Source organism: Lytechinus variegatus, chromosome 9 (genome assembly GCF_018143015.1).
Source record: "Lytechinus variegatus isolate NC3 chromosome 9, Lvar_3.0, whole genome shotgun sequence".
Taxonomy (NCBI): domain Eukaryota; kingdom Metazoa; phylum Echinodermata; class Echinoidea; order Temnopleuroida; family Toxopneustidae; genus Lytechinus; species Lytechinus variegatus.
In genome coordinates, this window is record NC_054748.1 from 36,532,037 (window position 1) to 36,558,048 (window position 26,012).

General features: G+C 37.5%; 1 protein-coding gene across 1 annotated transcript; it reads right to left on the reverse strand.

The window, feature by feature from the left end:
• Positions 1-791: 791 nt before the first annotated feature.
• Positions 792-26,012, reverse strand: LOC121422138. Its single transcript, XM_041617029.1, has 10 exons — positions 25,902-26,012; positions 22,006-22,577; positions 20,612-20,715; positions 13,428-13,573; positions 10,526-10,647; positions 9,002-9,161; positions 6,090-6,226; positions 4,752-4,883; positions 2,330-2,570; positions 792-1,655 (listed from the first exon to the last, which is right to left on the reverse strand). Exons 2-10 carry the CDS (start codon positions 22,379-22,381, stop codon positions 1,517-1,519), a joined length of 1,557 nt encoding a protein of 518 aa, XP_041472963.1. The 5' UTR covers positions 22,382-22,577; positions 25,902-26,012; the 3' UTR covers positions 792-1,516.

The window sequence follows — 26,012 nt, forward strand, 5'->3', positions numbered from 1 at the left end:
TGATTGCATTGGCCATCATGTGCAATCAGTCGTAAAAATCAACTGTGCGATCAATGACTAATATCTGTGTTATACACAGCATTAATTCATGAAGGGATTTGACAGCGGGTTTTAATTGACATCTGTTACAAGCTACTGAATCTCTAGCATCTGATTGGCTGAGAGCGGAATTCTGTGTCAAACTCACTGACAAGGTGCTGATTTGAAACTAAGGGATGTGGCAGTGTCCTTTGATAAGGCATACATCATCAGTACCTGCATTCCCAAGAGAGGACTTCATGAGTATTTAATCAGACTGGAATTTAGACTTTAATAAATCATCTAATTTGCGTAGTGTTTAATTTACAGCAATTTTACTGTTGCATGTATTCCAACTCATTCTTCAGTTCAGACGTCAACCTAAGGCATATTTCTAGCAAGGCACCATGACCGAGCATATCCAAATGATATTATGGATTTGGGGGCACGACATCGACATTATGTCTAATTCAGTTTGTGAAATTATCATTAATGTTGTGCAATAATTAAACATTCCACAACTTTCTCACCTCAAACAAAGTGACAAAAATATGGCAAACCTTGCTTGTAACAAGTACTCATATGTTTTCAAGAGCAGCATCAGGGTAGTTTTATAAGTAGGTAGTGGTAGACCAAAATGAGAGTTCAATTTATTCAAATCCTAATACGCCAGGGGCCTGTTGCATAAAACTTTTTACCTGAGAAAACTCTGGTAAAAACTGAAAACTAAGGTTAGTCTGATTTCTGCCATTGACTTTAACACAGTGCAAAAACTCTGGTAAAAACAACCTGAGTTTTCTCAGGTAAAAAGTTTTATGCAACGGACCCCAGATATATTTTGTTTAATTAAGTGGAGGAGAATTATCTATGGAGGATACAGGGAATCATGCAGCGTGGAAGGAAGGGGTGACTGCAATTGCCGCGAGAGTGGGGTGAATCCAGCCTCCTCCGTCCAACGCAACATGACGGGCTATAAAACTGTTGACTATTCATTGACTGCCCTAATAATCACTAGCGAAAAACAAAACAATCACATTCAATGGCTTTTCCAGTTGTAGAAAAACTGTTGTTCTCTGCTTCCCAGCTCTGGACAGGTGATTCATACTCTAGGAAGTGAGTGCTGCAGTGGGGTTTGAACCCGGATCTCCCGGTTCAAAGTCCGGAGACTTATTGACGTGGCCACAATACCTCCACATATGAAACTTTGAAGCTTGGGTTTACATGTTTGGCTTTAATATGTACATTTTCAGCAGGACCAATGGTCATGGGAGCAAATTTTATGAAAAGGAACGAAGACTGAAGCTTTGGAAAGTTTCCATGGTGACGAAGAAAGAGTGTACAGAATTCATGGTACACCATGTATTCTTTTGTGGGCATGAGTTAGTCCTGAAGAGGACCACCTAAACTTCTTTGTTTTGGCAAGGGTGTTCTTGTCCTCTTCAGGAGAATGGGCAACAGTTGTAACAGCAGGCTATATAGGCAAATGAAATCTCCTATCTTATTTCTGTTGAGCCAGGGCTTTGATCTCCTCGCTGAGCACCTTGGTGATGTGTATGGCTTCCTGGGCCTCGTCACCTCCGATCTTCTCCAGAGCGATGTGAGCCGCCTCACGGACATTTGATATAGCATCCTTTCTCCTATAGAAAGAAAACGATATCAGATTGCACTAGATCGCCTTATAAAAGCTTAGATCAGATTTATTTAGATTACATACATTATCATGATTAGATTAGATCTGATGTAATCAGGTCTCTTCCAACTTTGTTTTGCTTCGTTTTGTTTTGTTTTGTTCCTTTGTTACTTTTCACTTCCAATCATTTCATTTCATCAGTGAATTTAAAATACGATTTGTCTGATTTGATTTGGTAGAATTTATTTGATAAGATTAGCTTTCATTTTTCATTTCATATTATGATAGGATTTAACAGAAATTGATTAGATTTCAGTTGATACTATTCTCCCATTGTCATAGCATATACAATGTTCAATTTTTTTGAAAAACAGTAATAATAATACAATACTCTAAAGTATTAAATGCAAACAACAATAAGGTAAACATGTGCATTCAATTTTTATCAAATCAAAGAAAGATTTAAAAGTGTCAATATTAGCATGGTCAAGGCCAAGGTCAAGTTCAATATAAGCATGGTCACTTAGTCAAGGCCGAGATCAGAAGGGAGGGGTGATCATGCCCCACCAAACTACCCATTCTTCAATACCATCTCAAATAGCCCAAACCTTCTTGGTTTAGTGCGAGCAGGCCACATATTCAGCCTTCCATACATGTACCCTGATAGAACTTTCAGCTTACCATAGATTGACCAGGCTTGGGACGGCTTGTTTAGCTCTCATATGACCCAGAGCTAGACAGCAGCTCTGCCTCACAAGACGATCCCGGTCTTTCAGCAGACGTAGAAGACGACGGATCACGCGGAGGTTCTTGTTATCGGTGACGCGGGCCAGGGAGAGCGTCGCCACGGCCCGGACGTTGTCGTCTTTGTCGGCGCATAGATCCATCATGGCCTCCATCACAGACCTAGTGTGGAATTTCGCTGAAATTATGAATGAGGAAAAGGTAAGATGGAATAAAGATGGTCTTTCATTTAAAGATTTTGAAATCATTGCCAGTTGTGGCGATGATTTCAAAATTCGTTTGTATATAACAGGACTACCATAGTGTCTCAATGTACATGTATAAATAAAATATGTGCCCAAGAATTCTGAAAGAAATTATGTAATTGCTGAGAAATTATCAAAATAAACAACATTCCAGGCATTAGCCAGGTCTTTGTCCAAGAAATAATAATACACTGTCCCACATGTGCCTATTTGTGTTGTTTATGTAAATGTACCAGATCTAGATCTGAATGATAAAGTGACGATTAAAATTGGGTTTACAGACCTCCTCATGAATTCAGTCTTTACTGCAAATACTGCAAGTTAATAAGATTTTAGTCATTAAGACAGAGAAAAGAGAAATACCATTCACTTTTATACACTCTGAGTACCAAACCAGAAAAAACAGAATTCCTGATAAAAAGTTTTTCCCATAAAGTGTTTGTTCATAAACATATAAACCTGAAGATGAACGAAAGAGTTAGGTCAAGAAAAATGGGGTCTTCCACAAATACATGCTCAGGATTTCATATACTTAAACACTGCCAGACTTTCAATAAATTTCTCAAGCAAACGAAACAAGTAGAATGAATGATAAATTTCTGGAGCGATTCATCAACAATCTTGTTCCTCAAGTAGTTGGATCTCTAAACACTTTCCTTGATTGGCTAAGAACCACTGTTATATGGTAACTGTAAACAACTTTGTCCATATCTACTGCCAGGACGCTACGCATATTTTAAGCCGGCTTTACATCAACTATACATTATGGAAAACTTTATGAAAAGCTTGCTACATTATTGCTGCGCTGTACACATTCATGGCAAGTCCAAGTCACACCAATGACAGGAAAAGGGGTATACACTTTAAGTAACCATTGTCAGTTCTATACAAGTCATGGATATGTACAGGCAAAAAGTTATTCTTTTCCACGAAATTGCTTCAAGTCAACAGATTCAAGATGATCAGTTGGCACTATTGTTGATCAAAAGGTTTAGAAAAACAAGGCAACAAAGATCTTGCTGAGTGCATCCTTGGTTGCATGCCGAAAGAAGACAGTTATGATCGGCCATTATAACCAACTAATGGCTGAACTGAAAATGGAAGATCAACAGCCAATCTTCAATTTCTTGAGAATGCTTCCTGGCATGTTTGGCAAACCTCTCAATAGAGTTGGTCTAACAAGTTGAAGTTCAAGTTTATTTCTTCAAAGCCAGAAAATATCACATTTTATAAATATACATACAATGCATAGAAATACCAAACAAGACACAAACTACAGGAAAGCATTGGAACCTGGCTTGAAACTCTGCAACTATACGCCGCTTAGCTTCAAGTATTTAGTCCTCCAGTACAACTTCAGTGTCACCCAATCCGTCTTGACAGACCCAAAGTCTGTCAAGCCATTGTCGATGTATTGAAAATGAAATAATCTCCTGGCAAGTAACACTAGAGGAATGGCATTCACTTGTTGATGAATTCTTGAAGAGGTGGAATGTTTAAGCGGTTACCTATCTGACCTCTGGAGTGTGAATGAAAAAAGTTCTGACTTGCAGGATCATTTTTTTTCATATGACGAAGACCACGAGTAGCAATCGGCTCGGGCGAAGCAAGGACACAGCGGGAACCGTTTTGACGCCACATGGACCGCGTCTGCAAGCACAATGCATTCAGTGGGAACACCACAACGCAACATGCACTTCGCAAGGATTTGGCGAGAACGTACCATGCATGGGACAATATCACATTTTACGAATAGACAACGAAGTTGGCGCTACTTCCTCAGCCTTTTTTTGTCTGAATTTCAATGACGTAGCCAGAACTTCCACCAGTGTAATGGGGCTTTACGGGTATAAGAGTTACGGGGTGTTGCAAGAAACTTGCGATCAATTGCAAGTCAATTTTCAGTCCCTACATCAATTATATGTCTTGCAGTTAATTGCAAATTAGTGACTTGCTCCTTGAAACAAGAAATTTAATCTGATTTCCCACAGCTAATGTTGATGTATCAGTTGTAAAATTGCAACAGAATATTTGAAATTGATCGCTAATGTTTTCTTGCAACACCCCCTAAGAGTCCAAGTGAGAAGGGGAGAAAGACATTGTTTCTATCTTACCAAGATTCTGAATGGCATCAATCCGGACCGTTGAGTCCATACTGAAAACTTCAAGCATAGTGTAGCGTTCTAACGCTTGTTCTTTTACTCGCTCCCAAAAGTCAATTCTCTCCTCATCTATAGTACAGAAATCTATTGAAGGGGAGAAAATAGTCAAAATGTCAAATATGTTATTAAAGTACCTCAATTCAACAAAGCGACCATGTCTTTTATGAAGCGCAGGGAGACAAAAGCAGCAAACAGTCCTGAAGAATGAGCTGTATATGCAGTCAGTGTCTATTTTTGGTAATGACCTGGGGGCCATTTCATAAAGCTGTTCATAAAGTTAAGAGCGACTTTAAGAACGACTGGTGATCCTTTCTTGTAGCAAATGATATGTTCATTGGTGATTATTTAGCGCATAAGAAAGGATAAGTCGTTCTTAAAGTCGCTCTTAACTTACGAACAGCTTTATGGAACACCCACCTGATCCCAGTGCATTTTGGTTGCAAAGAGGATAGAAAACGTTTTTTAAAAATTGCCATCCATTGGAAAACGCTACGCATCCGTTGTGTACTCACTGCATGTATGCTTCATACATCGGTTCTTTTCCGTTTGGTTTTCAAAAATAGTCGCCAGTTTCGTCCATTTCTGGAGCAGATGAAAACGGACAAAATGTTGCTTGTCTGCTTGTTCTCTATGCATAAGTTTTGTGTCCATTGGCCTCTGGGACATGGCCTTAATGCATGACCACTCTTTCTATCTAATTGTGTTTTGTTTTTTATTTTTTCTCCAGTGCTGGTATATTTTTCTCTCTTTTCTTCATGTTTTGAAAGTTCATTTGGTGGAACTTGCTCAATACTTTCAGAGCATGAAACATCCACCAGATATGATGTTCAACACTTGGTAAGATATCAGCTAGAGGGTCTACCAAGGGTCACCTTAGAAATATAAGTAGAAAAGTCTCCAGACTTTGAAACAGAGGGTCGTGGGTTCAAATCCCAGCCTTGGTGTGGTTTCCTTCAACAAGGAATTCATCCACAGTGTGCAGCACTCGACCCAGGTGAGATAAATGGGTACCGGCAGGAAGTAATTCTTCAAAAAGCTGTGTGCACCTGAATAAGAAGCCTAGTTTAACCGGGTAGTAATAATAGCAGGGCCCGCTGGGTGAACAGTTTTCGGAACTGAAGTGGCTACCCTGGGTAAATATAGCGTTATTATTATCATTATCGTTATCATCATCATCATCATCTTCATCATCACCATCACCATCATCACCATCATCACCATATCATCATCATTATTATTATTTTATCATTATCATTTTTAAAATTACCCCTTTAATCTCCCTACACTTACATTCATAGCTCTCTTTCGTAATGACATCTTCTCTCTCTTCGTCCAATTCCTCCTTGAGTACAGGTATTATCCATTCCAAGGTCACCCCAATCTTGGACAGTTCTTCTGTACAGTCTTTCTTGAAGGCCTTTACAAACCTGTGCAATAAAAAAACATTAGTAAGAGCAACAAAAATCGCACAGGTAAAATACAGCAATACTGTACACATTTATTCATGAATTTCAATTCCAGGTGGGTGTTTTATAAAGCTCGATGGAAAAAATAAATCTATTCATCTGGACTTACTTGTTGAAGCAGAGGACAGTTTCACGTCCGATCTGGGACTCTTCTTCAGACGTGAAACTGCCCTCTACTTCAACAAGTAAGTCCAGATGAATAGATTTATTTTTTTCATCGATATTTGACTTTCCTGGATGAAATCAAAACATACGTCAGTTTATTTTTTATAAAACTGTTCGTAAGTTAAGGGCAACTTTAAGAACGACTGGTGAACCTTTCTCCCACACGAAATAATAACCAATTAACATTTAAAGGGGAATCCAGCCTTGGCCATAAAATGTTGTTTCGGGAAGGAGAAAAATAAATTAAACAGAATGGTGAAAGTTTGAAAGAAATTGGACAAGAAATAAGAAAGTTATAGAGCTCTGCTTTAAAATTGAGATCACTAATACTATGTAGATTTCAAATTGGCAACTCAGTAAGTAAATTATGACAAGGGGCAAGGACAACTTTCTCATAGGCCATGTACTTTATTATCAGGGATTTGTGGTTTTCTCCAAAGTACCCATTCCCCTGGGGCAGTAATCTAAATATAACCCAGGTAGTATATTGTTTTATGTCCTCATGAAAGAAAAATATAATTTGAAATAAAACTTTTGGGAAAAATTACATTTTAGCCAAAATATGTATTGGAGTACATGGATGAATAGTCCTTGCCTTACATCACTATGACATCTCATATGCGGCCAATTTGAAGTCTCCATGGGGATAGTGATTACTAATATTTACAACTTTTAAAAATTCATAACTTTCTTGTTGTTTGTCCAATATTGTTCAAACTTTCAAATTTCACTTTCAAACTGATTTTTCTTTTCCTTATTAAAACAATTTTTTATTTGGGTTGGATTCCCCTTTAATATTGAATATCAGTTACCAAAAGGAGTACCAGTCATTCTCAAAGTCACTCTTAACTTACAAACAGCTTTATGCAACGACCCCCACGTGGGTGTTTCATAAAAATGTTTGTAAGTCACGAATGGGTTTACGCACGACTGGTGACCCTTTCTAGTGCTATTACACTTCACCCTGTAGCTGAATTGGCATCTAAAACATGTTCCAGTCGTGTGTTAAGTTGTGCATAACTTGAAAGGAATTAATAATGGACCCTTTGGGTGTTTCATAAAGCTGTTTGTAAAGTTACAGTCGTGTGTAAAGTTGTGTATAACTTGAAAGGAATTAATAATGGACCTTTTGGGTGTTTCATAAAGCTGTTTGTAAAGTTACAGTCGAATGTGTAAAGTTGTGTATAACTTGAAAGGAATTAATAAAGGACCCTTTGGGTGTTTCATAAAGCTGTTTGTAAAGTTACAGTCATGTGTAAAGTTGTGTATAACTTGAAAGGAATTAATAATGGACCTTTTGGGTGTTTCATAAAGCTGTTTGTAAAGTTACAGTCGTGTGTAAAGTTGTGTATAACTTGAAAGGAATTAATAATGGACCTTTTGGGTGTTTCATAAAGCTGTTTGTAAAGTTACAGTCGTGTGTAAAGTTGTGTATAACTTGAAAGGAATTAATAATGGACCTTTTGGGTGTTTCATAAAGCTGTTTGTAAAGTTACGCACAACTTTACGCATGACTGGAACATGATCTTAGCTGCTAAGTTAGCTACATAGGAATAGTGTGGCACAACAAAGGTCCACAGTCGTGCGTAAAGTCTTGCATAACTTTACGAACAGCTTTATGAAACACCCACCTGGGTCATTTGTATATTCAGATACTCAACTGCTATTAGAAGGGCTATCTAAACCATCCAATATAGGTAAAAGAAAGAAGTTGCAGCAAACTTTCATGAGTAAGTCTTTTAAATCAAGTAACATTACTTGCAAAATTCCAGTCATTTGATGGAATTCTGTGCTTATTTTGCTCATTTCTCAACAACTACGCATTTTCCAGAGTCATTTGGCACATGTTTTATTTATACATACAAACACTTGGGTGGTAATTATATTGGATTCTGTTCGAACTCATTTTGAGGTCATTACCACAACTGCTATCTATCTTTAGGTATTTTATATAGTGCATTTCCTTGCAATTACAAAATACTTTACAATTTTCTTCTCCTATAGGTCTACATGTTGGTCACTTAACAGTGAAAACATTTCCAAAGAGACCACTTGATCACCAAACAGTCAAAGTTCATTAAAAACATTTATAAAATAGGTGTATTATTTCAAGCATCGCGATTGGCCAATATGGGTCACATGACATCCAACTTTTTTGGTGCACTGCAAGGCAGTGCAAAATGTGCGCAACAAAAATTGACATTGCACGCTCAAGCAAACCAGTGCGGTAGAAGTCCAACAAAACTGTACTGTAACTTTTAAAGAATTTGTTTCTATGTTATAAAACAAATAATGCACTTGCTCTGTCGTGCGTAAAAGTAAATGCAGAGAAAGCTTGGTTTCTTCAGATGGTGCACACTGGGCACTCCCCGCCAGCGGCTCGTGCACAGTGCAGCACCTATCTAAAGAAACCTCGCGTGCTCTGCATTTCCACTAACGCACTCGGCTGCATGCATTATTTTTATGAAATGGGCCTTCAAGAGCTTCATGACCTAGTCCACGAAAACAGAAATTTTCAGAAAGTTCGGTGGCATCAAAGATTGAGATAACATATGTATGTTTTACACTTACTCTTCAACAGCTATTGATTCTTTGTCTTTGAAATGGGCATCCCAAAAGTCTTCTATTTTGGCTTCTGTAGGGGGCAAGACCTGATGGACGTTCAGTCGAGTCCGCGTTTCTTTTCTCGTTAGCTGTCTTGGCTTCTTCTTTGTACCACCTTCAGTTTGGTCTAGAAAAAAGGTTTTTTTAAGGGTGTGGCAAGAAATAAATTGCAATCAATCGCAAATATTTTGTTGCAATTTTACAACTGATTGATCACTTTTGACTATAGCAAATCAGATTACACTCCTTGTTTCATTGAGCAGATTAGCAATTAATTGCAAATTTGCAATTAATTGCACGGCATACATGTATGCTTGATTTCGGGAATAGACTTGCAATTGATCGCAATTTTCTTGCAATGCTCCATAAGTGTTGCATACTACTACCCCGGCTTCACCCTGAACGGGTGCTTTTTCTCCCAACTGGATCTGACGGCATTGCTCTCATCGCCCAAGATGGTGCTATGGCAATACTGCCAACTCATGGTGAAGACCCATGATTTTGAAACAAATATGACTGCTGACACAATGAATTATTGTAACAATGGCTTTAAAAAGAAATGTCAGTAGTTGCAGTAAACACTGATTTCATGAAAAAGTCTGTAAAACCAGGCTTAATTGTCAGAATATCATCGAGGATCTAGATCTGGTACAATTACATAAACAGAACTTTGTGAAATCTTGAAATCTACGCTGCAAAATGTTCACACTGAAGATCACCAACACAGATAGGCACACGTGGGACAGTGTATTATTATTTCTAGAATAAAGACCCGACGGAAGTGACCGAATCCGCGTTTATTTTGCTTATTTCTCAGCAATTACACAATTTCTTCCAGAATACTTTGGCACATATTTTTTATTCATACAAACAGACACTTGGGTGGTCATTATATTAGATTCTGTAAAAGTCATTTTGAGATCGATACCAAAACTGGAATTTATCTTTAAAGTGGGTGATAAAGCCAATGATGAAGATTTGCGGTTTCCTAAACCATTCAACATTGTATTAAGCCTGGTCTCTGGATAAACCAGGGGCTATTGCATAAAAGTTTACTATCACAGTAACATTGCCAATCAGCTTTGAGCATTGTTATCATGGTAGTTACCTAGTCTGCAGGCACAGACCCTGATTGAAACTTTGATAAGCAAGTGTGTCTCCACGCAAAGACTAGCACATACAAAACTGAGTGAGAGGGCTTTCAGTACACAAGGCATATTCGGCTGCACATTCAGACCCTTAACTCGAGACTAGTTAAGAGACTTAAAACAGACTCGAGACTAGTTAAGAGACTTAACACAGACTCAAGATATAACACAGCAGACTAGTACATGTAGTTACTATACTTTCTATGCAATTAGGGAAAGTTCATGCATACCAAATGTGATCAGCATTGGTAAAATCACTTAACAAAAGTCCCTGAAAATAACAGACTAAATGGTAGGTTTAGACTTTACTGAGTCCATTTAGTTATCAGTTTTATAGACTTACTGAGTTCATCGGTTATCTCTGTAAGCTTCTGCTTGATGCTGATGGCTAGCTTGTCAAAGGCACCCTGAAAATCATCTTCATCGGAGAAATCAAACCACCTGATAGGAGCCAGCTGCAGTCGCCTGTACAGAACATATAAACAAAACAACTGAGAAACACTGTATGTTGTCTCTCATTGACTGTGTGCTATGAATGCCTGGTATTGAAGTATACCTTTTGAGATAACTATCAGCAATAGAGAGGATAAAATAGCCGATAATTTCATTTATGTAGAGAAACTATACATTTTTTCGAGGAAAGGGTACCTGCTTTGCTACTTGTCTTTGTATTAAACATAATCATTGTGAGATGGATGTATTGAGTACTGAATTTGTGTTATCATTCAAATGGGCCTATATTACAAGACTACACTACTGGGAATGTTGCATTGTGGGTATTGAACCTGGCCAGATTTTAGTAGAGTGCTTGAGGTGGGGCTATTAAAGCTGGTTTGTAATGCAGTTTAAAACGTAAATGCCACTTGTGTTGACAATCTGATTTTTCATGTTACAAATTAATTTTGAAAATAGATCTTTTGTTTTGCCCTACACAACCTTTTCTTAATTTTAAACAAAAAACCCAAAACATGTATTCAATAATATAACCCTTTATACACTTCTTCCAAAAGGCCAAATTCATCTAAAAGTGAATTCATGGCACATCCTGACAAAGAAATCAACTCTTTCTTTCAAACCAAATGTGAAAGTGAAACTGAGATAAAAATACAACCACAAAATTATTATCTCATTAAATGCTAATAACTGACAGTACCTCAAATACAGTACACGTTCACCAGAAATACAGAACTGAAACCATAGTCAAACAGAAAATGTGTACACAGTCAAGTTATGAACAATGCATACATGTATTTTTTTTCCACAATTCAGTTTTGTGCAAATACTGGTCACGCCAAGCTTCCTTTTGCATGATACCAAACTAGTGTGCAATGTGGTGTGAAACGCTAGAGTCACACCAACGAAACAGACTGAAAACTTACCGATAAAGTACATTATCACCCGTATCAGACATCTGAGCTGGTCATTTACAAAACCGTATTGCCCTACATTTTCTGAATATCGGGAAGGGTAGGTATATTGTTTGTATTTTCCGCGGTCTCAATGCACGTATTTACTTTGCATGTAGAGAAGACACAAAATATACCTTTGTATTTTCCCTGGTCTCACATCCAGGCATTTTAGGATGCGTATAATAAAGAGATACGCTTCAAGGATCCACGCACCAACAATATACATCATAATAAAGACAACGCTGGATCCGAGCGCTTGCAAGTACGTCATAATGGTAAAGTGCAGAGCCTAGACCGATATTAACATGACACAATAGAACTCTATTTTTAAAAGAAATATCCCCATTATCATGATTTTTGCTCTAGATATCTGATTTGGATGATAATAAAAATATTGACTAGCTCTTCTTTCGGGGAACATCAAATATATTGCCCTTAAATGACCCATATTGCCCTCGTCTAAAGACTCAGGCCAATATGATTCGGCAATATATTTGATGTTCCCCTCAAGGCTAGTCAATATTATATAAGTATGTCATTGGTAATGACATAATAGTATGGTTTGTTTTCAAATGGTCTAATACCAATTCATCCAATTACCAACTCGTCTACTATCATTTGGTCTACCATCAGTTTGTCCACTATCCATATGGTCTAAATGCCATTAGGTCCATTCAATATTTCATCTAATAACCAGTTGGTCCAACAGCCATTTAGTCCATATGTACCATTTGGTCTAAAATTGGACCAAGTGTTAATTGGGCGAAATAATGAAAATAAAGTAGATATTAGACCACCTGATTATAAAACATGGGCGTAGACAAACTGTTGATTAGACGAAGTGATAATTGGACCAAATGGTTAATGGACAAAACAGTTGTTGGACTAAATGCTGATGGACAGAATGGTATGCGCCTAAATGCAGGTAGACCATGTGATGAGTGGAAGAGTTGGTAATAGATGTATTGTCAATTTACCAATAGTTTTTGCCAGTCTGGAATTGGTTTCGCTGGTACAAGGCATAATAATGATAATAATAGACAGTTCTTGTATAGCGCATAACACATTATAAATAACGTCTCTATGCGCTTCCAAAGGACTTGGATATTATTACCCTGGCTTTAGCCCCGCAGCCTTTTACAGCGCGGTGGCATTTCAAGGAATAAATTCCTGCCAGGTACCCATTCACCTCACCTGGGTTGAGTGCAGCACAATGTGGATAAATTTCTTGCTGAAGGAAACTACGCCATGGCTGGGATTTGAACCCACGACCCTCTGTTTCAAAGTCCGGAGACTAATCCACTGGGCCACAACGCTCCACATAATGTACATGCAGGCAGGGATCATATAATATTCATAACATGTATGATTGTGCTACAAGCTCAGTAAACATTTTTTTCTTCAATTTTTTTTTATATCTATTAAAATTTGACAGGCAAAAAAAAAGAAAAAAGGGTTTCAACACAATATGTCAGTCATTTTCCATTCATTTATCCAATTTGACATACCTACCAGAATTCCAGGGGGTGCTGCCTGTGGAAATTAATATACGCAGCACCCCTTGGGAAAATCTTGCTTTAGCACCCCCACTTCCCAAGGGCATGAGTCTTATCAGATTGCTTATGCTGTTCAGACAAACCGTACTTGCATGCCACCATCTATGACTTTTGCAACTCCTACATGTATATCAGACTGAATCATGCAATATAATATGGGTTTACTGGAAATATAGTCCAAGGCCAAATACAGGTTTAAATTCTCATCTAAACACCCCCATATATGGTCACTAATTGTTTATCATTCTTGCCTTATGCTGTTCAGACGAACCGTACTTACATGCCAAAGTCCATGACTTCCGTGACTTCTTTATGATTCTGAATCATGCAAGGGAATATGGGTTTACTGGAAACATAGGCCAAGGCCAATTCATCCTTGCAGTACTTAGACGTAGCAGACTTGGTACTTAGGAGTGAGAGAAAGAGCTGAGAGAGGTGGAAAAAAGAGATTCATTCGATGAGATGAAGATGCAAATTTGAAATGAATGAAAATGAAATGATGGATAAACAAGGTGGTTCACAAACTATAAGTCTTGTCTGGTTTCACTATCAATGAAATGCAATATGATCTTGTAACCCCTAGATGACCTTTCACCTTATCATCCTCATGTACACTTCTATGGTATTACCCAAGGATCATACATGTATCTACCAAGTGTCAACGGAATTGATGCAAAAATAAAGAAATAAGAGCAAGTTGAACAAAAAGTTCCAAAAAATGTATAGGGCTCTGGGCATGACCTATCATTTGAACTTTGACCCCATCACCCACATGTGCACATGTGTGGTATTATCCAAAGATCATAAGTACCTTGAGTTGACATGGGTGATGCAGAAATAAAGAGATGAGAGCAAGTCAAACAAATGCTTTGACATTTTTGTAACATCATTTCAACAATTGCTTCTTTTAAGTTTGTGATGATTTCAAGTTACGTAACATGTATGTCAAAATATGGGCACTCAATCTGAACAAATTTGTACTCTAAAATGACAAAATTTATCCAAAAAAACACATTTTCACATTGTCTTCTTGATTTCAATTATCACTGACATCTAGAAGTGCCATGTACTTTTAGGGGATTTACCTATTAAAACTGAAATAGGTTTACATTTCATGTTCCCAACGCAAAATATCAATTTGGTTTTGAGAATAAGCTTTTTAGCATAATGTGATGGAAGCTCATTGTCTGTGGTTTTCACTAAAGAAGTAGTTCGAATCCATGCAATCTAATCAGATAAAAATTGCTTTATTTCATTAAGTGATTTCCACTAATAGCAGCACTTTTCTGTACATTACAAAAGTGAAATCCCCTTCTACATGTTATAACAATTACTTACTTGTTAACATTGTAAATAAGTCAAAAGGGGCCTAAGCTTTCGATCCTAGCAGAATCTTCATCGGAGGCAAAATGACAAATATATAAAAAGGAACCCCTAGATGACCTTTGACCTTATCATCCTCACTTTATATATATATATGTTTTATATGTTTGTCATTTTGCCTCCGACGAAGATTCTGCTAGGATCGAAAGCTTAGGCCCCTTTTGACTCTCTAGTTTACTCCATTGGCTCTTTTTTTAGATAAGCAGTTTTCAGCAGCTTCTTTTTGCCATTGTAAATAAGTGATATTTTTCTTTTAAAGGCCTAACTTGTACATACTATTCCACATGCATGTATATGTACAAAATTGCAGAGTAATCAAAAGTCAGTTTTACTACTTGCGATATAATTAATGATACCAACGTGTTTTGCAAAATTGCACAATAGACAGGCCAATATCATTATTAGGTACATGCTGGTCATATTATAGGCCAATGAAAAAAACAATATTTGACAGATTAAATGACAACACGGTTTGAAATTTAATACTTATTTTACTGGTACATGATTAATTTGAAGGGAGAGATTCACAGTCAAGTGCAGTATTAGGATACTCCTTCTAAAAAGCAAAACCCAATTGGATGATACATTGTACATGTGTATAAAATGTAATTTTTGTTAATGTTAACTCCATCTACATGTATTTTTCCTCCGTAACTGTCTGGGGAAAAAACAAGCTTTTACTGTTAAAATGAATGACAATAATTAAATGTACATGTACATGTAGAAAAAGGTAAGATTACTCTTTCGCTCTTTAAAGTACAGTGACATTTCTTTCCTTCCTGTTCTCTTTTCTTGACCTTTCTCTCTTAAATTCCACTGCTCCTTTTTTGTTCTTCTTTTCTATTGCTACTTTTTCTTAATTTCGTCTCCCTTGCCTTTACATGCAGGCATTTTAAAGTGCAGGGGCGGATCCAGCCTTCGCCTATAGGGGGGGCCCGGAATTTTTTTCAGCCATATTTCCCCGATCGGCCGCTCGAATATGATTTTTGCCGGGATTTTTTGTTTCTTTGAAGGCGGGTAGTCCTAATGGTCACTTTTTAGCTTTATTCTTATGAAACATAAATGTATAATACCATAACCCTTATTTATATAATGCGAGCGCGAAGCGCGAGCTAAATTTTTGGGAAATCTTATGTACTTTTTCCTAAAATTTTGAACATTCTGGGAAATGTTTGTCTTCCTAAAAAAAAAAGATGTGTATGCAAGTTACTACGAACGTAAAGAGTGAGCAGAAATGAAGTGATGGAAAAGGTACTGTTATTGCTTGCAATTAGCCATGAAGACGTTACACATTCTTAAAAATCAAATAATGCGAGCGCGAAGCGCGAGCCGAAATTTTTTGACATTTTTACCTAAGGAATGAAAATTCTTAGCACTTTTTGTTTAACAGAATAGGTATATAATTAAACATGCAACCATAGGGTCTATTCAAGTAAATCATGAAAAGGATGAGTAAGTGGGGATCTTCCTTACATTAATAATGCGAGCGCAGAGCGCGAGCAGAAAATGTTTGTATACGTTTTGAACTTCTCGAAATTGTACCTGTTATGGACTGCTTGCATTTAGCCATGAAGACGTTACATATTTCAACATTCAAATATTGCGAGCGCGAAGCGCGAGCTGAAAAATTTTGACCTTTTTTACCTGAATAATGGAAATGCTAAGCACTTTTTGTAATCTTGGAAGGACTCTAAGTATATAAACTAAACTTTATTGATGCGAGCACGAAGCGCGAGCGGAAAAATTCTGGACACTCTATTCATGTTTTGAAAATCATGAAAAGGATAAGTTATTTATCCGCGAGCAGACACTTTTTGATATTGTGATCTGAAACTGGATAATGATTTAAATAGAGAACAATCTGCGTATCTGAATTAACGTGTGCTTTAGATTTCGACCAATAATTTGGGTATTCTAAGTACCTTTCTTATCATGAAAATCAATAAAGCGAGCGCAATGCGCGAGCTAAAAACATATGATATTCCGATCTAACAAAGGGTCAATTTAAGCTCTGTATTGCAAACAATTTGTGGGAAAATTGTGAATCGTGATGGATGACAGTTAAAAAAGAGCTGATGTATTTTATTATTATTACTTTGAGTTTTTACATAGGACCGGGACATTCTATAAGGGCATTATGTCATCATAAGAAAATGATGACTATCTTCCTATTTCTCTTCCTAAGCATGAGAGCGCGAAATCTGTTAATATTATGGCCTGAAAACTGGACATTTAAAGCACTTTTTTAATTATGCATAAAATGCACGATATCTATCAATGCGAGCGGAAATCGCGAGCCGAAATTTTTGATAAACTGTCATCAAAGTAGTTTGATTTAGAATTAATATTGGGATATACATAACTCACTAATCAAAATGCTAGCGTGCAGCGCTAGCTGATACGTTTTGACAATCTGACCTGAATAGGGAACTTTTTGAGAACTTTATGGAATACAGAAAAATAATAGGTACCTGACAAATCAAATTTTGCGAGCGTGCAGCGCAAGCAGAAAATGATAATATTCAGACCATAACACATTTTTATAGAGCACTTTTTTAAAATCATTTTTAAATCAAACAAAATAATGAAAGTTCAATTTCCCAGCTGAAATATGTTTTGTATATTGACTTCAAAGTTTGATATTTCAAGCTCCATATTGAGCAAGATATATATGCAAATCCCCTAAAAGACAATAAGAGCGCGAAGCGCGAGCGAAAATTTTATATCCTAACAAATAGATTTTTCAAAAAACTATTTTCAATCATGTTCCTCCTCTTATGTTTGCCTTTCTTCTTTTCTCCTCTCTTTTCCCTTCCTTTTCTTTTTCCCTTTTTTTCTTTTTTTTGCTCCGCCAATAGGGGGGCCCGGGCCCCTCGGCCCCCCCCCCCTGGATCCGCCTATGAAAGTGTGCCTAACAACCCTTGTAATAGAACACAAATTGTATTTTTTCTATAGATGATGATTTAATAGTTTATTTTGTTTTATCGATTTGTATTACATTTGTGATTAGATGCTGCATCATTAGTGGAATGTTTGTATAATTATATAAAGGGTATATTTTAAACAAATAGTTTGGCTGGTGAAACAAGGATGAATTAAACTGAATTGAATTGAACTGGATTGAATCGAATTGAATCTATTTCCTTGCCTTCCAAGTTCTGATTTCAAGAGAGGCAATTCTGTACACAGCTTTTCTATTTGTACTAGACACCATTTAATTTGTGTCAAGCAAACATCGGCCTTGCAAATTATCAGAGACCATACAATTTGCTTTTATAAACAAATAAAATGGTGCGTATTTGACTATTCAACTGAGACAATATATGGTGAAAATATTCAACTGGAAAAATATTTTGACTTCTCTGAAAAGAATCTGGATATGTACAGAATTTTATCAAGCTCAGAGTGTGGCAAATTTCTCTGAACTGAGGTTGGGATAAACTTTTCTGACATAGGCATACAGACGGAGGGGGGGGGCTTGGGGCTCTTGCCCCCCCAAAAAAAAAAAAAAATTATTACTGATAAATAAATGAAAATTCACGACCAAGAAAAAAAGAAAGGAAAAGATATAGGGATGAAAAAAGAAAGGGAAAGATATAGGGGTGAAATATGATTATTTTCTGAATATCATGTAAAAATCTATCACAAAATTGGGTTTTGTAATAAAAATGTTGACCTTTTTACTTGCTCAGAATTTCTTAATCAATTTTACGCAAATGCCATATTGAGCCCCGTCAAAATTTTTGGCTCATAACGTCACTGTTTCCTGAAGCAATGCCAATTCAAAAAACACTCTGATTTTCTAATGATAGAATACATCAATGTATATATCTTAAAAGAAATATGAAGGTCAAGAGTGAACATCATTTTTAAAACATTTTAAAGACCAAATTTCCCAGTATTTTTCATGAGGCTGCATGTTGAAGTAGCATACAATTTATTTCATATGTTAACTGTATTTATCATGATTTTCTTTTCTGTTTTTTTTTTCATGTTGAGACACAGAATACTTTTCCTGGTATTGCATTGCAATTTGCTCCATTATATTTTATGACTGATACACATAAAGTACTAGTATTACGTGTACAGAGGATGTCAAATTTACATACAGTTGTCCTCAAAATTATTCATACCCCTTGTGGAAAAACATTCTTTGGTAGATTCTTTACTTGTAAAAGCGATTGTGATGTAATTTTCTTTGTATCTTTTGTCTGCTTGTTGCTATGCATGATTTGACATATGAGCTGGCAAGTCTTCATTAGCATAATAATAGATAGGGTCGAAAGTTATTTTTTGCACTTGTTCAGAATTATTCATACCCTTGCCAATACCTCAACAAAAATGTCCTTTTATGACAATGCGCATTATTTTCACTGTCTGGGAATGTGCTATTCTTTGTTCTATAGTTATTTCAAGATGTTCCAATGAATTAAATACCCTCTTTGTTAAACAAGCCATTAAACAATGATGGAAAATAGCATCTTTCTAAAAGGGTATAAATAGAGGAAAGCATTCTGGTTATTCTCAGTCTCTGATAATCATGGCCAAGAAGAAGGAGCTCAGTGAGGACCTACGGCAACGTCTTGTGAATGCCCACATTGAGAGAAAAGGTTACAAGGCCATTTCAAAGCAGTATGACGTCCCTGTGGCAACAGTCCAGAGCGTAATCAAGAAGCACAAGAGGTACAACACTGTGAAGAACCTTAGTGGGCGTGGCAGGAAGTGCAAGGTGTCCCCTAAACTTGCCAGGAAAATCTGCAGAGAGGTCAACAACAACCCCCGGACCACAACCAAGGCCCTACTTGAAACGCTTGACCGGTCAGGGACGAAGGTGTCCCGGTCCACCATCGAACGAGTCTTGCACAAAATGGGTCTCCATGGACGCAGGCCTCGGAAGACACCATTGCTCAGGAAGAAACACCTGAAGGCTCGACTGGCCTTTGCTAGAGGTCATCTGAAGCAAAATCCAAGCTTTTGGTCAACCATCCTGTGGTCTGATGAGACGAAGTTGGAGTTATTTGGCCATATGGATGTTGAATATGTCTGGAAAAAGAAAGGGGAAGCATACAATCCAAAGAACACTGTGCCAACCGTCAAGCATGGTGGTGGGCACATAATGCTATGGGGATGTTTCTCTTCCAGTGGCACAGGGAACCTCGTTAGAGTCAAAGGAATCATGAAAAAGGAGGATTACATCCAGATCCTTGATGAGAACTTGAAGAAATCTGCCGAAAAACTCCAGCTTGGCCCCAACTGGAAGTACCAACAAGACAATGACCCAAAGCATTCCGCCCAGCTGGTGAAGAAATGGTTCAAGGACCATGATGTCAACGTCCTAGAATGGCCAAGTCAGAGTCCTGACCTGAATCCGATCGAGAACTTGTGGCGAGACCTGAAAGTCAGAGTGATGGCTAGGAACCCGACCAACCTGACCCAGCTTGAGGCCTACGCCAAGGAAGAATGGGCCAACATCCCGCAGGAGACATGCAGGAAGCTTGTGGACACTTACAGGAATCGTCTAGAAGCAGTCGTACAGAACAAAGGCTATGCTATTGACTATTAATGAAAGACATTGGACTCAGAAAACCTAGGGTATGAATAATTTTGAACATGACATTGTTTGAATATCTATGAATAAAATACCCCTGAAAAGAGAAATTTCTTGAATTGTGCATTGTTGTTATTCTTTCACTAGTAGGTCACACATAAATCATAGAGAAACTTGATAAAATGCATTCATTTCATCACAAACATGAAAAATCACAAATATCAACAAGGGTATGAATAATTTTGAGGACGACTGTACATGTACATGTACAGCTATACAGAACGTAGCTGGAGAGATTTTCTCATATTTTGATAAAAAATGCTTATAAATTATCAAATTTGGTAAGCAAAATTATCCTCTGTGAAATATTATTAGAAATGTGAAGGAAATCTATGAGCGAGTAAGATAAGTTAGAATTAGAATGCATTGACAATTGACAATATCAAAACATACATTAACAGTCACTGATTCAGCCTTCATAAATTAAACAAGAACACATCTTATCCACAAACAATTACAAACTAATTAATTACCTTTGCATCAATGATAGCTTGGCCAATCTTATTGAGGAACTCCACACCAGCCTTCAGACCGGTCTCGTCCACCCATACAGAGATACCAGCCTTCTCCAGAGCATCTGAATACAGGAGCAGGGAGAAGTTTGAAGTCATGATTATCATACATGTACAATAAATAAAAACAACCATTATAACATTATTTGAATTCAGTAAAGAACTTTAATCATGTCTGATCATCAAAAATTAAAATCATCATACACATAAAATGAAGTAAGTGACATCTATCATCACCACCATCATCAACATCACCATCATCGCTGTCATCACATCATCATCATCATAGCACCATTATAATGGAGCAGCAATCATTCTTATCATCAAACTATCATCATCATAACATCATTATCATCATCATTTCATCATTATCATCATCATTATTAAATCATTTTCATCACCATCATCATATTCATCTCCATCATCATCATAATCACTATCCTCCACAACTTCATCATGATCATCAACTTCATTTTCATCAATTTTTTCTTCATCATCATCACCATCATAACAATCATCAATATCGTCTCCATGATCATTTTCATCATCATCACAACTCATCCCTTTAATCATCATAACCATCACCACCACCAACAGTACCAGCATTCCAACAAGAGGAAACTCACCTCTCATCATCCTCATTTTCTCTTTGTCCTGATGACTATAACTGATATTGATATCCTTCAGCTCCATTATCCCCATCATCATCACCATCAATATTACCAACACCACAGCCACTACCACCATCATTTCTACAGGTAGAAACCCACCCCTCATCATCCTCATTTCCTCTTTGTCCTGATGGCTATAAATTACTGATCATGATATCCAACATCAACACCTTCAACCTCATCAAAATCATCATCACCATCACCACCATCATCATCATCATTATCACCATCAACATCATCTCCATCATCATTATCACCATCACCATTATCACTATCATCACCATCATCACCATCATCAACCTCATCAACAACATCATCATTACCATCATCATCATCATCATTATCATCACCATCATCACCATCATCACTATCATCATCATCACCATCACCATTCCTATAGGTAGAAAGTCACCTGTGATCATTCTCATTTTCTCTTTGTCCTGATGGCTATAAATTACTGATATGATATCCAACATCGACACCTTCAACCTCATCAACAACATCATCATTATCATCATCATCATTATCATCACCATCATCACCATCACATCATCATCACCACCATCATCATCATCACCATCATCACCATCATCATCATCATCACCACCACTATCACCATCATCATCATCATCACCATCATAATCACCATTACCACCACCATCATTCCTACAGGTAGAAACTCACCTCTCATCATTCTCATTTTCTCCTTGTCCTGATGACTGTAACTAATCATAAGATCCTTCGGCTCCATACTTGACGATCGATGGGTCAACCTTTCGCTACTCTTCTCCTGCGATGACGAACCACCTTCAACCTGTGGAGACGCAGATTCACTCATAGTCACTTGATTGTCTCTACTCTGATTTTCTCTAGTATCCTTAGGTGCAATATCCTCTACCACACTTTCCTGTCTAGGGCCACTCCCTCCTACCTGGTTCTCACCATCATTGACACTTCTGTTGCAGTCTACCTTATCCTCACTGCCTTGCCTCGGGGTGGTACTTTTGGGGGTATTTGGTCGGCTTCTTCCTTTCTTGTTAACGCTGCTACTAACGCCCATAGTCAATTGAAAACGAGAGTTGTGGCTTACATGCAGGATTGGCAAGGTATGAATGAACTTGCGGTATCAAACATGCATGGAAGGAAGTGTGAGGTCTGTACAGAGGAATCCCTTAATCCCACATTCAAGCTGGGTCATGGACCAATCAGCAAGCAAGGTCAAAGGTCATGTAGAAAAGAAGCCAATCACCAATGTTCTATTAAAATGAGATAGAATGTTAAAGATGAAGGATGAATTACACATATGGGATAGAGACACCATGAACTGTGAGAACGGATTTGGTACTGTCTGCTTTATTTTACATGCTTCTTCCCTTCAGATCTGTACGCAATTTCTTATTTAACTTTTAAAAAAGTGAAACTTTAAAGATAGAAAACCAAAGGGTTACCATAAATCTGTACAGTAATTGTCACGAATAATTAAATGAAAGGGGACAGAAAGTATTTACCAGTCCTCACTACAAAAAGCAAACATTATTGAATGAAAGTAAAGTATGTATGCTCCTTCTTCTATAGTGTATGAATGGTTATCTCTAGTTTTATGTACATGTACATGAACTGTGGATCTGTTCTTTCTTTTCTTGAACCCAATTGGCATTACCTCCAGTTACAAGTACAGTGCACATGCACATGTAGGTGTTCTTTCTTTTGTCAGTTGAGCTTTTCCCCATTTGCATTCTTTTTTGTTTTTTGAGGGGTCATAAAATCAATAGTAGACTGACAATTTGAACAAATTAGTAGGGGATTTCCCTTGAAACCTCCCTCCCCCCAAACGACAGGTACAATGTATATATCCCCAACGGGGTGGAATGAACACATTTCAATACTCAAAGGAAAAACTTGACTGAAGGGTTCGCTGTACAAATGAAAACCATAGACGGGTACTGAATGCAGTCTGATTTTGCCCTTTCAATATAAAGTTTAAAGCCTGTGTATAGCTTTGGTAAAGGGTCAATAATGTGATTGATAATCGAATATCATCTAATATGACAGTCTTACTGAAGCGTAGAGACCGTTAGATATTTTTCCAACTGCACTTCTCTGAGAAAATTTCAAATATTCAAATCTTGGATATATAGCGCCCTCTCTCGGCGATGCTTGTTTTAAATTTTAAAAATGGGCATTCAAGCACTTATCTTATAAATTTAGTGATTAGATATCCAAAAGTTACAGACAAAGAACATATCTTGAAAGTTTCAGCCCATTCCATGATTTGGAATAGGATTTAATTGAAGGACAAAAACACACAGATATTTTAATTTGATCGGGTGACCGATCAAGTTAAATTTCCATGTAAAATCGCAAAATTTATCCTGTAAAACACATTTTCATTTCTTATCCTCCACATCATAACTGTTATAGGGCATATCCATTCATATTAGCTAGCAATGAATTGGAATAGTGATAGGTGCATTTTGGAAGATTTACCAAAACTATACACAAGCTTTAACACCAGTTGAACTACTGTGCATGTGAATGGGTATATTTCCAATCTGAATTCAAATAGGGATTTCCCCTTTTCTAAGCCCTGATGCATAAACATGTTATGAGTATGGTATGAACTTCCATAAAATCCTTGATCCTGATTGGCTGCAGGCCATTGTTACCATGGTAGTTACCATTAGATGCCACACCTACCATCATAACGTTTTTATGCAATTGGCCCCTTGTGGTTTTCTATAAAGCAATGATACAATCATTGTTACAATGAAAGACCCCCTGTTTCTATAAAGCAATGATACAAACAATCATTGTTACAATGAAAGACCCCCTGCTGACTCATCTCTGAAGTAGCGTACCTACAGGGGGGAGGGGGCAGGCAATCTGCCACAACCCATGCAAAGGATATATCGCTGCCCCCCCCCCCTGACGATCTTGAAAGACCTTTATTTCCCCCCCCCCCTGACAAGCTTGAAATTTTTTTTTTTTTTTTGCTTGTCAAATTTTTTGGCAGACGTTTTTGCCCCCCCCCCCCTGTGGAAAATCTATCCTAGGTACGCCACTGCAACTCAGTCATCAAGTCAAAAACAGCTCAATTTATCAAGTACAATTCTTATATGATTAATAGCACCTAGTGGTTTTAAGTACTGAATACAATACCTGTAAACCCTTAAATGTCATCTGACAATGCTCAGATCTAAATGATTTTAAAATTATTGTCAGGAGAAATATTTGTTTATGTTTTAATATAATTATTCAATTTCCAGGAACATAATTTGAGTTTGTGTACGTATGTGTGGACTTAGATCCTATGTGTGTTTGGGTATGTACATGTCATGTATGCAGTAGGCCCTATGGATTTTATCTGTTTGTGTGTTTCTACTATGAGTTTTGTGATTCTAATTAATAATTTCAGAACACTATTTTCATTTGTTGAGGTTAAAAACAACTAAAATTATTGAAAAAAAAGAATTATAAATCATATTTCCCGTTTTTATATATTTACCGGACGGTATTTACCACTGGTAATTACCGCTACCGCCCGGTATTTACCGCCCAACCCTGCTCACTTTATTTCAGCCCTCCAAAAATCATGAATTGCCAACATATTTAAAAACACATTTCACCAATAACCATACAGTCAAAGGAATACATGAGATAGCCGTACAAATTTATCTTCCAGCATAATTATTAGATCTTCATCATAAAACTTGAGTCGAGGACCCGGGCCGGCCGGGGGGCCACTTACATTGACGAGTGGATACCATGCGCGACCAAAAAAACACGTAAAAAAAGGATGTCTTTTTCACGACAGGGCATGTTACGTACGTAACGTGAAAAGGGTGTCAAAAACACAAAAATAATGAAAAAAGGGTATCTAATTCGCTATGAAGACTACGTGTTTAGGGTCGAATTTGCGGGGATGATAAAACAAAATTAAAATGTTTATAGGCCTATATAAAGGATGTCCTTTTTGCCCCAACACTTCGTGTTTAGAGTCCGATTTGCGCGAGGTGTAGGTGGGGTCGTACTAAACCAATAAGGTAAAGCAGACGACCGAAGGACCCGTAACAATAAAACATTCCTGTACTTGTTTAGGGGTTCATTTCAGGGAATATTTGCCAAAGAGTATCGTTTTGTTTCCAATACTTGTTAAGGGCATGTTTGGACCTCATTGGTACTAGGAGTGGTTAAGGGTAGGGTTTCACACGGCAATACTTGTTAAGGGGTGTGTTTTCAGAATATGGAAATTACGTGTTTAGGGTGCTTTTCGAGACCCCATGGTCGCGCATGGTATCCACTCGTGAATGGAAGTGCCCCCCCCCCCCCCCCCCCGGGGTCGAGGAGCTCCGCTGCTGCTTTGGCTGCGGCTTTGGAGCTCCTCGCTCGAGCTCGAGTTTCCCAACCCAGAGAACGCCCGGGCGAAGCCCGGGCCCCCGGGCAGTAACGAAGAAGAGCCTGACGTTGCACGACTTTTTAGTTTGGTCTAACTTAGTTTAACGGGGCATGCATACGGGATTTTTGCCAGAAAATGGTTCATTTAAAACACTTCTGCAATAAAATTCTAAAATTACACTTACCTAAATGAATTAGCAATTTAGAAGACAGAACTCAAGAAAATTCCTTTCCGAACGCGCTGCATCAGTGTGTGTACTAATGATATTGCTTCGTTCTAAAGAACAACAGCACGA